The sequence below is a fragment of the Diceros bicornis genome, chromosome 1, assembly GCF_020826845.1.
Source record: "Diceros bicornis minor isolate mBicDic1 chromosome 1, mDicBic1.mat.cur, whole genome shotgun sequence".
In the NCBI taxonomy this organism is placed as follows: Eukaryota; Metazoa; Chordata; class Mammalia; order Perissodactyla; family Rhinocerotidae; genus Diceros; species Diceros bicornis.
Window position 1 is genome coordinate 20,517,444 of NC_080740.1, and position 16,837 is coordinate 20,534,280.

The 16,837-nt window shown below is 33.1% G+C and overlaps 1 protein-coding gene across 1 annotated transcript in view; it reads left to right on the forward strand.

The window, feature by feature from the left end:
* The window catches only part of SLF1 (SMC5-SMC6 complex localization factor 1), a 57,459-nt gene that overhangs the window by 18,786 nt on the left and 21,836 nt on the right, over positions 1 to 16,837 (forward strand). The window contains exons 6-13 of the mRNA XM_058531893.1: positions 5,613 to 5,759; positions 6,626 to 6,772; positions 7,672 to 7,794; positions 9,460 to 9,513; positions 10,725 to 10,883; positions 11,732 to 11,895; positions 14,673 to 14,804; positions 15,405 to 15,570. Of these exons, the coding sequence (XP_058387876.1) occupies positions 5,613 to 5,759; positions 6,626 to 6,772; positions 7,672 to 7,794; positions 9,460 to 9,513; positions 10,725 to 10,883; positions 11,732 to 11,895; positions 14,673 to 14,804; positions 15,405 to 15,570 (1,092 nt within the window). The remainder of the gene's footprint in view (positions 1 to 5,612; positions 5,760 to 6,625; positions 6,773 to 7,671; positions 7,795 to 9,459; positions 9,514 to 10,724; positions 10,884 to 11,731; positions 11,896 to 14,672; positions 14,805 to 15,404; positions 15,571 to 16,837) is intronic.

Consider the following 16,837-nt stretch of genomic DNA (forward strand, 5'->3'; position numbering starts at 1 on the left):
AGTGTCTTCTAGGAAGAGTTGCCATGTAAAATGGCTGAGTTAAAAGTAACAATTAAGCAAGTGTTAAAAAAAAGTTTTGTTTAAACTACTTATACTTTTTGGAAAGCTGCTAAGTAGTAGAATCAGGAATCTCTTTGGCTCAGGTTTATAGATATTTATTGAAGACTTTTGATATACCAGGCAGTATGCTAGGCACCAGGGAAAATAAATAAGATCACATGTCAGACTTCAAGGTGCTTACTGTTTAGTGGTGAAAACAGAAAATGGAAACTATCAATTATAGTTCAGTCCGTATTGTACATTGGTAAAATTATGTGCAAGGTACAGGAATGCAGAGGAACAAATGACTAACATATCTCATTTGTTTGGCCCAAGGAAGGCTTCACAGAAAAGAGAAGGATACTTAGGAATACTTAAAACTTCTTTTGACTATCTGCTTAAGAAGGAAAAGAAAATGAACCACAGAAAAGTCTTATGGAAGTATAGTGGGAATAACTTTAAAAATATACACTTTTTGAGCCAGATCAACTAATTTGTGACCCAGATTTATAATTTTCTAGTTCTGTGACCATAGGAAAACCATGTATCCTGTGACTGAATTTCTTTGTGTGTAGAAGCTGATACTTATCTTACTTTTTTGTTGTGAGAATTATTACAACTGTTACTCTGGGCTAATATTTATTGAGTGATTACTGTGTGCCAGGTGCTGTGCTAAGCATTTTACACACTTAATCTTATTTTAAACCTCATGTTCCTGTGTGGTATGTATTATGGCCCCATTTTACAGTTAGTGAAGTGAGGTACAATCAGGTTAAATGATCTGCCCATGATCCCACAGCTGTCATGTGTCAGACCAAGAGTTTAAGGCCAAGAACTCAGTAAATTTTAAGGTTTCTCTCCTCGGATCTCCCTTTTCTTTTCTCATTTTGGGTATTATTAGATTTCCTTGATATTTACCTGGTCTCTTTCTGGATAGTTAAAAATACTTAATGCTGTAAACAGTACCATAAACTAGTAGTCAATCATAGGATTATGAGGTACCATTTAAGAATCAGGGTGTACATACTAGTTAAGAACCATGTAGAGTACTCAAAAGACTCTTATTCTTTACTTGACTTCTCTGAATCTCCATCCTGTCTCATGAATTCATTCTAGTTGTGTGGCTGATGCTGTGGCTGAATCAAGGAATACGACCTGGAGACCAGAGCATTTCTATACCTAGTCCAAGATAGGAAACCAAGTCAGACATGTCAATCAAAAGCCAGGCCAGCTGTCATTGCCACACTGTGCTGCCCTACTCCTAGATAATAGGATACTTTACTGAAGAAGTAGGCTTTTGTCATCTATTTGGAACATAGCATTATACTATGTTAAAGAGACCAGATATGGCCCTCCTTTCCTAGATCATGTATGAGAAAAAGCCTAATAATCCCTAGTACATAGTTGGCACTAAAGGAATAAGAAATATTTCAAATAAATAATTGCTATATATTTCATAAGAGTAATTGGAGAGAGTATTGGTAGCTTGGAGAAAATTATGTTGCTCATTTGTTTAGCTCTATATAAAATAGATTATTTTATTTTAAAAATCTTCCAAATGTCATAGTTGATTTGTCAGGTTATGATTTTTAAGTGGTTAAACTTATAGAAGGTACTTGCATCATACATCCTAGTTCACAGATTAACATACAGTATCTGAAATGGATGCATACGTAAATATATTCAGGATTAGAAAACTATGTTTTTGCCTAGTTGCTAATAATAATATCATGTTCTTTTTCATGTTCTGTCTAACTGGAATCATATGGGATTAATTCATCCTGTATTTTAGACATTTCTTAATGATCTGGGCATGAGGATTTATCCTTCCATTGTCAACCATGTGAAATTCAAAGCCAGAAACTCAACTTTATTCCCCTTCGAGTTGTCCCTAACAGAAATTGTTGTTTGTACAAATTCTTTCTTTGACACCAGGTATAGGAAGGAAGAAAAGTTTTCGTTTTTCTTAGTTTTCAGTTTCACTTTTCTAAGTAACTGAAGAAGTTCCGTCAGCCGCTCTCAGGGATTGTTCTCTGGTTGCAGGATTGCAGCCTGCTAAAGGGCCCTCGTATCCACGTAGGAAGCCCAGTACAAGTGGATGGAACCACAGATCACACCTTAGGCCTTACCACATTTTGGCTTATATCATAATTGTTCCCTAGGAGCATAGTGATTTTCCAGTCTCTGTGTAAAGGTAGTGAATCTCTGAATATTCTTTCACAAGTACGTTTTGGGAACTGTCGTGAATTCATCTTTACTCCCAACTCTTTATCTTACTAAACATCCAGAATTATATGTGTAGGTACATATGCAAATATTTTTAAAATTATTATTGGTAGGTGGTTTAGGAATTCAGTTTGGATTTTTTGGCGAGAGAAATTTAAGTGTTTGAGATAGAGTTAGGTGAAGATAATTGTTTATTGCTATTTAAGTAAAATAAGAGCTGTTAATTCAGCCTCTTTTCCTCTCTGTGTTTAGTGGACTTGCAAATGAAAAGTCTTGTCAGTAAAAAACTGAAAAATAATCTGAGAAGTAATCTATCTATAATGTGAAAATTTTTTATCTAGATTGTAATTTTAATTTGGGCAAGGACTAGATAAAATATTTTTTGTTCATGATGATTCATAAGAAGGATTGACTGTTACTAGACCAACAAAGCATTAGCTTTTCTTGAGACACTAAGACACAGAAATCACTTTGTTATTAAGGACCATTGTTGGGATGATTTTTTCCTTCAAAGAATATACTAGTGTTTAATAACCTTGGATTTAGAAGAGTGCATTTTACATACTTGTTTGAGTACCAAAATATTTTGCAATTATAGATAAAACTAAATACCATAAAAAGGACATAATGTTGAAATTATACTTAATTGATTGCCTAAACCATTTTCACATACATACAGAAAGAAATTCAGAATGATGAAGATTTCCAGACCAATTCTGTTTGGAATAAACATAGCAATCAAGAAAAAAACAAAGATTTCAGGAAAGATATGAGATTTCTTGAAATGAAAGGTGCCTTAAAAGAGACCATATGTAGAACCCAGGTAAAACTTTATAGGCTAAAAAATGTACATTTATGGTTCTTCTTATAAAATTGTTTGAGAGGCAATATAGGGTAGAAATAACGTGGATTTTGGAATCACAGAGCTGGTATTTGAACCCATTTCTGTGTTTTATAGTTCGTGATTTGAGCATAGTAGGGTATTGCCCTTTGTTTCTGTTTTGAGACTCTTATTGAAATAATGTTTATATGCATGTAGAAACACACAGTTCCTAATACACAGTGTGTTCTCAATACATGGTAATTACTTAAAACTTCTCTGAGTGTTTAATGTAACATGTGTGTCTTACAAAGGATTTTTATCTGTCAGCAATATGTATATTCATAATTCATGGTCTAAATTCAAGAACTTTACTGCATAGAGAACAAATTTTTTTAAATAACACAAATGAATTCTATTTGTATTAAATATGGAAAACAACAAAACAGGAAGGACTTTGAACTTGGAGCAATGAAAAGTACCTTAAGAAAGCATATATGTAGCTCTCAAATAAAATTTTTCAAATAGCAGCAGCAACCAAAAAAGGCATTATTAGTTCTACCCTAGAAGAGCTAATGTTCAATTATGTTCAATTTCATATTGTGTTTTATAAAACAGTCTCTTTAGTTGACTTGCCAAATCATTAACCTAGTAATTATTATTACTTAGTCTAAACTAAACTACTTTTAAATGTGAGTAGAAAGAAATTAAAAATAAATTCTGTTTGTACTGCACCTTTCAAAAATTTTACAAAGAGAATTTTAGGAACAACTTGGAACTTCTTGAACTAGATAGTACCTTAAGAAATCAAGGGCTGGCCCCGTGGCTTAGCAGTTAAGTGCGTGCACTCCGATGCTGGCAGCCCGGGTTTGGATCCCGGGCGCGCCGACGCACCGCTTCTCTGGCCATGCTGAGGCCGCGTCCCACATGCAGCAACTAGAAGGATGTGCAACTATGACATGCAACTATCTACTGGGGCTTTGGGGGAAAATAAATAAATAAAATTATTAAAAAGAAAAAAAGAAATCATATATGGAGTGGGGCCGGTCCCATGGTGTAGTGGTTAAGTGTGTGCACTCTGCTGCTGGCGTCCCGGGTTCGGATCCCAGGCGCGCATCGAGGCACGGCTTGTCAGGCCATGCTGTGGCGGTGTCCTATGTAAAAGTGGAGGAAGATAGGCACAGATGTTAGCCCAGGGCCAGTCTTCCTCAGCAAAAGGAGGAGGATTGGCATGGATGTTAGCTCAGGGCTGATCTTCCTCACAAAAAAAAAAAAAAAAGAAATCATATCTGGAGAGATTAGATAAAACTTTTCAAGAGATTGAAATATTTTTGCAAGTTTTCTGGCTTTTCCAAAGTACAATTGATATTTATGTGACTCATAAGACTGCTTTCTGTGATTAACTATATGTACATGGTCTTAATAAGAGGCTTTTTGAGTTGATGTGGCTGTTGAAATATGCATTATAAACCACAGTGTAAAAGTTTTTACATACAGCAAGGAATGTAAAATAATAATGGAGCTTTTAAAATAAATTTAGTTTTTAATTAACTTGGAAAAAAGAATCAAACAGATTTCATGAAAGATAAGGAAATTATTAAAATACATCTATATATATCTTGAGTTCCTTTTAGAACTCAAGAGGATAATATATAAAAAATTCAGGTAGAAATTTCTATTTTTAAAAATAAATTTCGTACTATAATGAATAAACAATATGGTTTATAATACTCCTTACTCTGTTTAATGTTATTACACCTCTATCCTATAAAAATATTTTCTTGAGGGGCCGGCCCCGTGGCTTAGTGGTCAAATGCGCATGCTCTGCTACTGGTGGCCCTGGTTCAGATCCCAGGCGTGCACCCACGCACTGCTTCTCCGGCCATGCTGAGGCGGCATCCCACATACAGCAGCTAGAAGCATGTACGATTATGACATACAACTATCTACTGGGGCTTTGGGGAGAAAAAGAGAAAAAAAGGAGGAGGATTGGCAATAGATGTTAGCTCAGAGCCAGTCTTCCTCAGCAAAAAGGATGATTGGCATGGATGTTAGCTCAAGGCTGGTTTTCCTCGCAAAAAAAAATAAATAAATATCTTCTTGAGATGTTTCGTTTGATATGTCTAATAATGGCAGGACTCTATTTGATCTACAGCCTAAATTATTTTTACAAACATTTGGAAAAATAAAATAAAATAATAAAGATAACCAGATTCCATTTGACTAGTCATATGACAAACAAGTAAAGGCAGATTCCAAGAAAGATTAAGTTTATAAAGTACCGAAATTAAATATATATCTAAATACAATATAAACCTTTGTGAATTAAAAATCTATGTTTTTCTGCTTCATCTTAGTATAATTAAGATGTAATATAATTCACAAAGCTTTTTACTATATTTACTCTCATATGCACATTTTACAAAACCTACTTTCTTGCGTGGGTTTTTTGATTGTGACTTGCATTTGTTATGTTGAGGCTATGGTTAATCCACGGTTTAACTAAAGTATTTTTACAAACATGCAGAAAGAAATGCAAAATCATGATGAAGATGTTAATGTTAGTTCTATTTGGACTGAACATCACCAAAAAGAAGAATTCAGAGATTCCAGTAAAGATTTCAAATTTATTAAAATGAGAAATGCCCTAGGAAGGCACACATATGGAAATCAGGTAAGACCTTCCAAATTAAAAGTAATTTATTCATATTTTACAGCTCTTTGTAAATTTACAAATATAATGTCATTCATGAATCATTTCTTCTCGATTATATGTAAAAAAAAGTGTTTATAATGCATTTGTGTACAATTTTTAAAAGAATACAAAAATGAGTGCTATGTACCACCAGTTAGGTTAAGAAATAGAGCAATCCCAGTTTTTTAAGACCCTGCTGTGACATTTCCAAACTGCATCCCCTTTTCCTCTGACGCAGAGGTAACCTCTATCTTGGAATTTCTTTTAATTATTTTCTTGTTTTTATTATTGCTTTACCAGCTGTGTTTGTATCCCTAACAATGTATTTAGTTTTGCCTGTTAATGAACTTTTTGTAGTTTATGGTCTATAGTTTTCTGTGACTTACTTTTTTACTGGTATATATAATGTTTCATTGTTTCACAATTATTATTCATTTTACTATTGATAAGTATTTGGGTTTCTTTTTGTTTTGTGTTTGATTGGTTGGTTTTTGCAATTATGAGCAATTCTGCCATGAACAGTGTGAACATTTTCTTACATGACTCTTGGTACACATGTTCGAGATTTTTTCTAGCTTAGGATATATTCCAAGGAGTTAAACTGCTGGGTCATAAGGACTGTGCATGTTCAACTGTAATGGATAATGTCCAGCTGTTTTCTGGAAGCTTTTACTAATGTATACCCGCTCCAAAAGTGGATGAAATTTCTTGTTGTGTGTGACTCCATTATCTTTTTAATGTGTTATACTTGTGTTGTAAGTCAGACTCTTCTTGAGTTTATTTGGATTTTGTAACATGTATCATACATGTTGAGATTTGTATAATTGTGGTCTATATACTTGTAGAAGGACATTAAGAAAAAGGATGAAGATATTCTAAGGAGTTATACTTTGAGGAAGAAATGCAAAAAAGAAAAAGAAGGAGTTTCCGGGAAGGATGTCAAACATGACAAAATTAAAAGTTCCTTAAGAAAGCAAATATATAGAGATCAGGTAAAACTTTGTAAGCTGAGCTAAACAGTTTTCATTTTTTTCTAGCTCTTCCCTAATAGAGTCTAGACATATAATCTAATCGTTATGATTGCTTGCTATGTTAAATATAACCTCCACATCTTATGGGAAAAAATCTTCTTGAGTTGATCTGGTGTGAAATTCATAATTAATCTTATAATTAACTTTAGTTGACAATGAAAGTGTTTATGCCTGCATACAAAGAAATTTGAGTTAATAATCAGGATATTTAAATATACTTTGTTTTGCCTGAATGTAACAAAAAAGAAAAAGAAACAAAAGTTCAAAAAAAAGAGACTAAAATTTTTAAATGAAAAATACCTTAAGACTATGTGTGCATGTAGTTTGTGTAGTATATTCTAATCTAAATTTTAGTTTTTATCTTGCTCTTCCCTGGTATGATACAGACCATGTGTTAATAAGATAGCTTGTCTTTTAAATGGAATCCTTCTTGAGTTAATTTTTCTAGAGTATAACTTTATTTTGCAGTCTAAACCACAGCATGTTTGTATACATATATATTCAGAAGGATCTTTAGAAAAATGATAAAGGTAAGTAAATAATGGATCAGTTTTCTGTGAATATGGCAACAAAGGAAAAAAAAAATATTCCAGGAAAGATTTGGAACAGGTTAAAATGAAAAGTACCTTAAGAAGGTACATATGTAAATAGCAGGTAAAACTTTCCAAATTAAAATGTTTGCTTTTTTTAACTTCCTATTTCATCGTGTAATTTTTATATAATATGATTGTAAGGATCTTCGCTGTGATTAACACTGCATAAATGTGCTCTTCTTGTATTATATTGTCCATTGTGAGACTTATCATTTACGTTGATACTGTCTTTAGTACACTGTCTAAAGTACTTCTATGTGTATACAGAAAGAAGTAAAGAATTCTGTTTTTGCTGATCATGCCAAAGAATCAAAAACCAAGGATATCGGAACAGATGTGGATATTATTGAAATAAAAAATGCCTTAAGGAAGCACATATATAGAGCTCAGGTAGAACTTGGCATACTAAAAATTTTGTACAGTTTCTTATCCTCCTCTAGTATAAACAAAAAATAATAATAATGATAATAATATGTGACTCGAGTTTAATATGTCTTAAAATAATTTTCTTCATTAATTTGTTATGAACAGTAATGTATTTGGACATTTAGTAAATATGCTAAATTCTCTGCTTTTTATACTTCAGTGATGTCACAGATAAATTTTGTGTTTACACACTGCTATAACTTGTTGCTGGATGCTGGCTGGCCTGATACTGGAAGATGAGGGCTGGAAGATCCGCTTCTGTTGTGCTGGTTCAGGCTCAGTCTTGGGCAGGCCTTGAGGTCCTGGGTTTGGAGGAAGGGCTTTCTTAGTGATCTTGCCCCGCCTCCAGTGGTAGGGGCTCTCTTATGATCTGGAGCCGTGATCTTTTCCTGCCCGTCTTCAGGGGTAAAGAGTTTTTTTTTCCTCTTCCCTTACCCAGAAGGTTACGGATTTTCACTTGTGTCGTGAGGGTAACAGAGTTTGCTGCCTTTCCCACAGCAGCTGCTGTTCATCTCCCCCAGGCCTTTACCATGAGGGAGGCTTTCTTTAGCTTCCCACCTTGTCTCCTTTTTTTCCACTTGAGCACCCAATGAGGTCCATGGAGAAGGTCCTGCCATTGAGTGCAAACTCCCCTTATGTCTTTGATTCCCAGGGATTCTGTTCTCTTGTGCTAGTCCACACTTGGCCTTTAGCAAGTGGTGTAAAATTTAAGCTGAAATTTTCTTATCCTCTTTAATGAAAGCCCTCCTCTTCCTACCATGCTCTGTTTCAAATAAATCCATGCTCATGTCCCATGTCCTCAGAGTCACCTGTCTTTCTTCATATTGCAGTTTAGTTGGTTGCCCTGAGACCTCCGCTGTCTGATGGATTCAAGTAAAATTACGATTTAGTAGATTTTTCGGCCTTTTCTTGTTTGTAATGTGGAAGCGCCTCTCTTTTCCAGCTTTCTACATCCTAAGTGGAAGCCAAAGCTATATCATTGTTTTAATTTGTATTTCTTCTATTAGTAGCAAGTTTAAGCATATTTTATACCTTCAGTTGCCAGTTTTGTATGTCTTCCCCTGCCAATTGCTTGTTCATATTCTTTTTCTTTTTTTCCGTTAGGTTGTTTTATATCATTGTTTCTAGAACTCTTCATATAGGATATTCTCTCTCCTTTTATGTTTGTTGCAAACATTTTTTCAGTATAATCTTTTAAACAAATATACAATTATAGCTATTTTAAAATAATAGAGAAAGATTTTACATGTGATTATATAGGAAACATGACTACATTTTTTCACCTATGGACTCTTATATAAAATGTTCTCCCCATTTATATTTCTAATTATTAAAATGCTGAGGACAATGGACCTCTTCAGGTCTTCAAAGTGAATATGACTTTACCTTTTAATTTATTTTAATTTAATTTAGAAAATAGACAACGTTCACACTCATGAGAATGCCATTACCCTAAAATAATAGAAGTCACTAGTCTGAGCAAACATGACACTCAGATCAAATTATAGCTATTAACGTCTTCCTGAATCTATTTTGTAAGTTTGGCCAAGGTTTTAATGCTTTGTAAGCTGGAATGTATTTTTCAACCTAAAAATGTTTAGTTTTAATTATATGGTTGCTGTTTTGTAGGCTATCAGATACAGCTGCATTAGAATAGAAAAACAATCAGTATACAGTGCCGAGGTAAGGGGCTTCAAGTAGGGTGGTGACGGGGGCGAAAGGAGCTTTGTGTTTTGTTATTTTTAGTTATTTTGGTATAAAGGAATGTGTCCTCTGTACAACAAAGCTTCCTATCAAATTTGAAATGTTAGTTTCTCTAATCAGAAATGAAAAAGAAAAATACTGTTCTGTTAAAGCTCCAAAAAAAAATTCTATACAGTAGTAAAAACTTATAACAAGAGTTAAAAACTTACCTTGTGCTCATCATAGGTGAGATATGTATCCCTGTTCTCATATTTCATAACTTTCATAATTACTACTTCTAGATTAAATTTTCAATGTAATATTTACAAAGGTATATTATTTCCTTTGTCATTTATATATCATCATATATGTTCATTCCTTGAAAATTGTTTTACTCCATGTAGTCTTTCAGAGTATTTTTGATTCTCAACTAGTTCAAAGAGTTACAGTCATGTGTCATGAGATACATTCTGAGAAATGTGTCATTAAACGATTTCCTTGTTGTGCAAACATCATAGAGGATACTTACACAAACCCAGATGGTATAGCCTACTACACACCTAGACTATATGACACTAATCTTATGGGACCACTATCGTGTATGTGGTCTGTTGTCATCATTATGCAATGCATGACTGTACTTTCATTTTATTGTTAAAAATGTTTTGACCAGGGGGAATATATTTTGTGGAACTCCTAGAGTTATATTAATATGCATCCTCAGAGTGATTTTTATAATACTGTAGCACTTGTCACTTTTCGCAAATATTGATTGTGTTTGACGGCATCTTAATATATTTAGTATGTCTTAATAGATATAGTTTCCTTATAAGTTTAAAAGAAAACCCCAAAATAATTTTGCACCTAGAAAATTATGTGTAGTTGTAGCTCTGACTGAGATCTCCTAATTATCAGCCAGACTTTGCAAATGCCTTTTAAAGTTTTCTTTTAGAGGTAGTATTTTCCCTCGCTATTTAAGGCAACAGAGAATAATAAATAAGACAATAATGTATATTTTTGCAGTGCTTCGTAGTTGTAAAACATTAATATAAATCATCCTTTTTGAACCATGTAACAACCCTGTGAAGTAGTGAGGGCAGGAATTATCTTTATTTTACAGATAAGGAAATTAAGTCTCCTTACTAATTCAAGATTTAATCCCAGAATTTTACCCTTCTCTTCTTTGAGTCATAGAATCTTATTTTCCTTAGGTTAAAAATGCTGGATTTCCCAGAGGTGTATTAAATTTAATTGAAAGCCTCATAGAAGGACAGTTTTTTAAAGAAGCAATTGAGGAACTTTCCTCTTTGCAAGCACATTATATCCCTCCTGTATGCCTTCTTCATGCTCTTCTAGAGAACGTTCTACAGGTAAGAGCAGTCTTAAGAGTTTATAACCTTTCAAAGAATGTTAAAATATGAACATTTTCTCATTTTTTGTATGTTTACTGTTTGTTTTTTCTCTTTTTAGTATTTTTTTCCATCATTTTAATAGGAAATGCAGTACCAATATTTTACCATTTCTTTTCTATTTTTAAACTATATACTAGGTCCTATTCTGAGTGCTTTAACTTATTATTTTCCCAGAATTTCCAAGATAATTTTCTCTTGGGAAAAATTTATCTGATATTTTTCTGTGGCAATAAAGTAGCTAACATAAAAATCAAGAGTACAACGATCTAGAATGCCGTTTGGTAAATTACCCCCTTAGTACATTGATAATCATTTTTATTCATAGTATACATAGACAATAAACATACTCCTTAAACTGTGAAGACTAGTAGAACAGCTTTTCAAGGTAGCTTTCTAATCATATTCTTCATCGGGGTGCCAATTTGAAGAAATAACAGATGTAAGCTATGTCGGACTAATGTTGGTGATAAGTAAGAATGTTGCATGAAATGTTTCTTACCTTTAGTTCCTTTCAGGTCACATTTTGGAACTCTTAATCTCACTATAATCATGTAAAATGGACATTTCATGTAAGTTAGTCCCAATAGCTAGGATTATCTAAAGTCTAGATACATATATAGAGTGTGCTCTACGGGTGCAGTATTTAATTAGCTAAACATGATACTTCCCTCTGCTCTCCTTTGTCCAAAAACCTATATTTGGCAAGAAAATTAGGCCAGGGTTGTCATAGTTTTACTCTGAATTAGCTGGTGAAGCTGTACTTTTAGCTATAGTGTTTTATTTGTTTGTTTATTTTTAAATAATAGGATAACATAGATACGTTTCCTGGTCGATACTTTCATATATTATCAGCTCTTCTTCACCTACATCCTCCTTGGAAGTCCCCAGCCATGTCAAGATATTACTTAGAGTTGTTTCAGTGTCCAACTTGTATGAAAGGAGCATGGTCTCTAATAGAAGTGCTTATCAGGTAAGGAACTTTACATGTGAGGATGCAAAATTTCAGCTGGTAGTTGTTATGCTATTTATTTTTTAGATACTGATGAAGAAAGTACATTTTATTTAGAAAAAATTTCTGTGTGTGTATATTTCAGTGTTGTATTTATTGCAAAATTCTTATAAAAAAGCCATGTCAAAATTGGTCATGTTTGTTGATCAGTTTATTAGGAAAATAAATGTTTAATAAATACATGAAATGGACTCCCAGGAAAGCCAAAGCATTATTTTTTTAAAACAAAATAAGTTTGCATATTGTTTTAAAAATTAAGAAAATTAATTTATTGAATATGGACATCATCAAATTTTGATCATGATAAGTGTAAACATTGGTAACTGTATACAGTATCTGTTTTAGTGTTTCTGTTGTATTTTTTCAGCTAGAAATTCGAATTTTGAAACTGAACTTAATGTTTCCTAAATATGTCATTTCTTTCATGCCTCTGCACATGCTGTCATCTGCCTACATCCTCCCTTTGTCTTACAAATGTTACGCTCTCCGGAAATACTTCCTATTTCTCCTTTTTTCTCCCAAACAGAGCTAATCATTTTTCCCTTTCTTCTCAGATAGCTTTCTCTATCTGATAGCCCACCGTTGTCTGGGAAGTACTTTCTTTCTATGCTAATGTTCAGCTTTAGGAGGACCATAGTAGTGAGAGCAAGGATACTTGACCAGCTAGGCAAAGGTTGGACCTTCGGTTAGCTCTTTGAGATCAGAAAGATTCATTTACCATCTTGGTTGTGATATATTTGAAGTGAACTAATCAGCTAGCTAGCATGCATTTATTCTTTCTTTGAAAAAAATGTTTCTTGAGTACTTACTGGAAGCCATTTCAGTGCTACATTTCAGGGATAAAAAGATGAATAAAATAACAGTTCCTACACTATTGAAGGAGACTGAGATGTAAACACAGTTCTAACACAACAGTACCAGCCCAGCATAGGTATTGGATGTGGATATATGGTTTATGTAGTTGACCTCCTTCCTAGTTTCCAAATCTTTTGTCATTGCCTTTATTTAAAAGCCCTCATTCCTTCCTATGTAAACTATTTCAATACCTTCTTTATTGATCTTGATTCTATTTTTTTCCCTTTATCTTCCAAAGTACCCCAGTCTGTTCTTTCCAAAGTGATCTTGTCATTTCCCAGATAAAAGTCCTTCATTAACTCACACATCACCTATAGGAGACAGCTTAAATTCCTTAGCAAAACATGTAAGGCTCTTCTTGAGTTAGCCCCTAGATATGTCTCCCTTCTCATCTTCATCATTTTCCCAAGTATGCCCAATGACTGAACTGTTTTTCGTTTCCTATGTCTTTGCTCTTCTGTTTTCTCTACCTACATATACCTCCATTCCTGCCACCCCAGAAATATATGGCCAACTCCTCATTATCCTTTAAAATGCCAGGTCAGATGCCACTTCCTAACTCTTGCCCTTTACTTTGCGTTTGTCGCTCAGAGCAGGCTCTGACTTCCTTAAGAGTAGATGCTCAGTCTTAAACATCTTCATCTTCAGTAGTTAATATAATGCCTAGAACATAATAAGTGCTTAATAAATGTTTGGCTGAATTAATTGATGCTACAGGAAATGGAATTTGGACAGCTTAAAAGTAGACTTTTTAATAAACAGAAATGCCTAGATTTCCTTTGAAAATAATTGGGTTCATTGGGGGTCAGGAGGAAGGTGCCTAGAGAAGTGGTAGGAGTATACATGAGCTGGGTGATTATAGTCTACTTTTATATATATTTGAAATATTCCATAATATTTGTTTTTTTAAAAAAGAAGAAAAGAAAAGATACTGTGGTATCCATCTCCAGTGGTTTTCAGATAGGCTGAATAACTAAATGGGCATGGAGGGTCTTCTAGAACAGATTCGAGTATTAAGTGAATTAGTAGCTATTAAGGACCTTCCTAACCTGAGAATGTGGTATTCAAAAAGAAGATGAGGAAGGTGAAGACAGAGGTAGAATGTTACAAGTACATTCTTGATATAATTGAAAATAAAGTTGGAAGAAGATTGTAATAAATATTGTTGCCTAGATTCTATCTCTCTTAGTCCTAGAGTTCTGAGTAATCTTATGTTCTCTTTAAGAAAATACTATAGAACTGTGCTGTCCAACTCAGTAGCCGCTAGCCACATATGGCTATATAAATGTAATTAAGATTAAATAATTAAAAATTCAAGTCTTCAGTTTCACAAACCACATTTCAAATATCCAATAGAACATATCCATCATAACAGAAAATTCTGTTGAACAGGACTGCTATAGAAGATGGGAAGAAAATAAATACTGAAGTTTTAAAACTCTAAAAAAAATAGCCCTAAATGACCCTTATTTTACTAAATAATGTAAAAGAAAACAATCTTGAGTAAGAGGAGGATTATGGAGAGTATTATAAATTGAGAATATCACTGGTCATCTAAATCAAAAGGGCTTAATGAAATTCATAATTTTTTTCTTTATCAGTGAAATAAAGAGTTCAAAGGGGGGGTACCATATGGTTGATAAACATTACAATCGCTGAAAAATAGAGAAATTAGATCTGTATTATTAAAAAAGTGTCTCGAGATATTTGACATGGTTTAATTTTTAAAGGAAAAAATATTAATAAAATTTTGCTCAATTTATATTTTGTTGAAGCAAATTTCCTTAAAATTCCAATAATAATCTAAAAAAAGGAATGCTTTGTCCACAAATCACGCAATGAATTGCTTGTATGTTATAGATTGTTGGGTTCATGTCTTTCAGGTCTTGCCTTTTCAATGAAGGTTTTTGTCATCAAATTTCGGAAAATATTATTGGCTCTAAGGTGCTCCACCTGGCTCTGCTCAGATTTTTCTTTAATTTAGTTGAAAGTGAAGTGCGACATCTGAGTCAAAAGTAAGTTTTAATCACAAAAAAACCATTTTTCTATATTTTTATTGTTTAAAGTATCATTTTTCTAATCATTTACGTATATATTTCTTAAAAACACCTTGTTTTTGAGTTTAAAGTAGATTTATTTTAAAAGCGTATTTCCAGAGACAGTCCTTCAGTGGCACTAAAGGTTTATATACTTCTTTTATGTTTCCTTAGTTCACATTTTTATTTTTCACTGATTTATAACATTTGGATGGGTAAGAGTGTTTTTATTTTTCAGAATTTGTATATTTTTTAATTCTTTAGTAGTTGAATACTTAAACAAAAAGCTATACTAGGTTTTAACACTGAATCTAATATCCATGGTAAGTTTTGTGTGTGCCCTAAAACTTGCAGTTAGATTACTTTGTGTACTTGTTGGTGATTATACTGAACTGAGGCCATTTTTTTATATTTTGTCCTTTATTATAGTTATATATTATAATCTTCATATATTATGACTTTTTTATATTCAGAAATTGCTAGAATTTTTTTTGTTTTATGACGGAAGGTAAGATTTTATGCCTAACTGTAGTGATAAAATTGGTGTAAAGATATACCTTTCATTTATATTTTCATTAGGTTGTATGACTGGTCAGATTCTCAGAGTCTGAAAATAACAGGAAAGGCAGTTGTTTTTGAAATCTTTTGGTCAGGAAGTGAGACCTCTGGGCTTTTGACCAAACCATTAAATATGCTTTTGGAGTGGACTATATATTCTCACAAGGAAAAATGCAAGTCTAATGATGTAAGTAGGATTAATTTATAAATGAGTAATGCTTTGAAAAAAGTATATCTCTGAATTATGCATCTTTTTTTCTTCCTTTTATTCTTTGAATTACTTGCAAAAAATTAAAATCTACACAAATATGTCATTGTTTTCTAGTTAGTTTATCTAGTTGTAAGGTAAAAGGTCCTTGGAGGCTGGTTTCTTCGTCATCTCACATTTGGATGTAGTAGCCAGGGACAGGTATTTGATTATTACTGCTAAGAAATCTATAGTTACTTATCATTCTAGATTTTTTTTACTTTTGTACATTTTAATTCTTAAGGAACCTAATTCTTAAGGTTTAAAAAATTAAGTTCATAAATTTTTTTGTATACTACTAATAAAAAGTTCTACTTGTTTTTAAAACTACTTTTCTGGATGTTAAGAGTTATTTCCTGAACTCTTTCTTCATAAGTAGGTTTTGCTTGTCATTAGAAATTTAACACACAGTAATGTCAGTGTATTTTCTGTCTGAAGGGTAGTTGGGAAAGTTAAATGCAGTAAAATATATGAAGTGCATAAGCAGCATACTGTGCCGCATTTGGGGTGCATAATAGATAGTAGTCACCTTTCTCCTTTTCAAAATGATCTGCCTTTGGGACTTTATTGTCTACTTTTTTTGTGTTACGTCATTAATTTCTGCTTATATTTTTTTAATTCTTTCCTTTTACTTTCTCTTCTATCTTTTTGAGTGTTTGGATCTTTTTTCTTTTTAGTCTTTATTTCTACTACGTACACTTAATATAAATTGCCTTTTGAGTACAACTTGAGATTCATTTCGTAGGTTTCAATACTTTGGTCTAGGCTGCTCTTATTGGTTATTTCAAAGTATTTTTTGTTGTCAATTATGAATTCCCCTGTGATCCAAGAAGTGTTTTAAAAGAGTGTTTTAGGGCCAGCCCTGGTGGCCTAGTAGTTAAGTTCAGCGCGCTCCATTTTGGCATCGCGAGTTCAGTTCCCAGGCGCAGACCTACACCACTCTGTTAGCAGCCATGCTGTGCTGGTGGACCACATACTAAAAAATAGAGGAAGATTGGCATGGATGTCAGCTCAGGGTGAATCTTCTGCAGCAAAAAAAAAAAAAAGAATATTTTAAAACTTCTAAATGAATGAGTTTTTATTATTGTTGATGGATTTTGTCTATGTTTTTGTTGTTAACTTCTAATAGTGAATTATAGTTAAAAAAACAAGCCGTATATGATTTCTGCTTTCTGAAATTAACTGAACCTTTCTTTTTGACCCCATG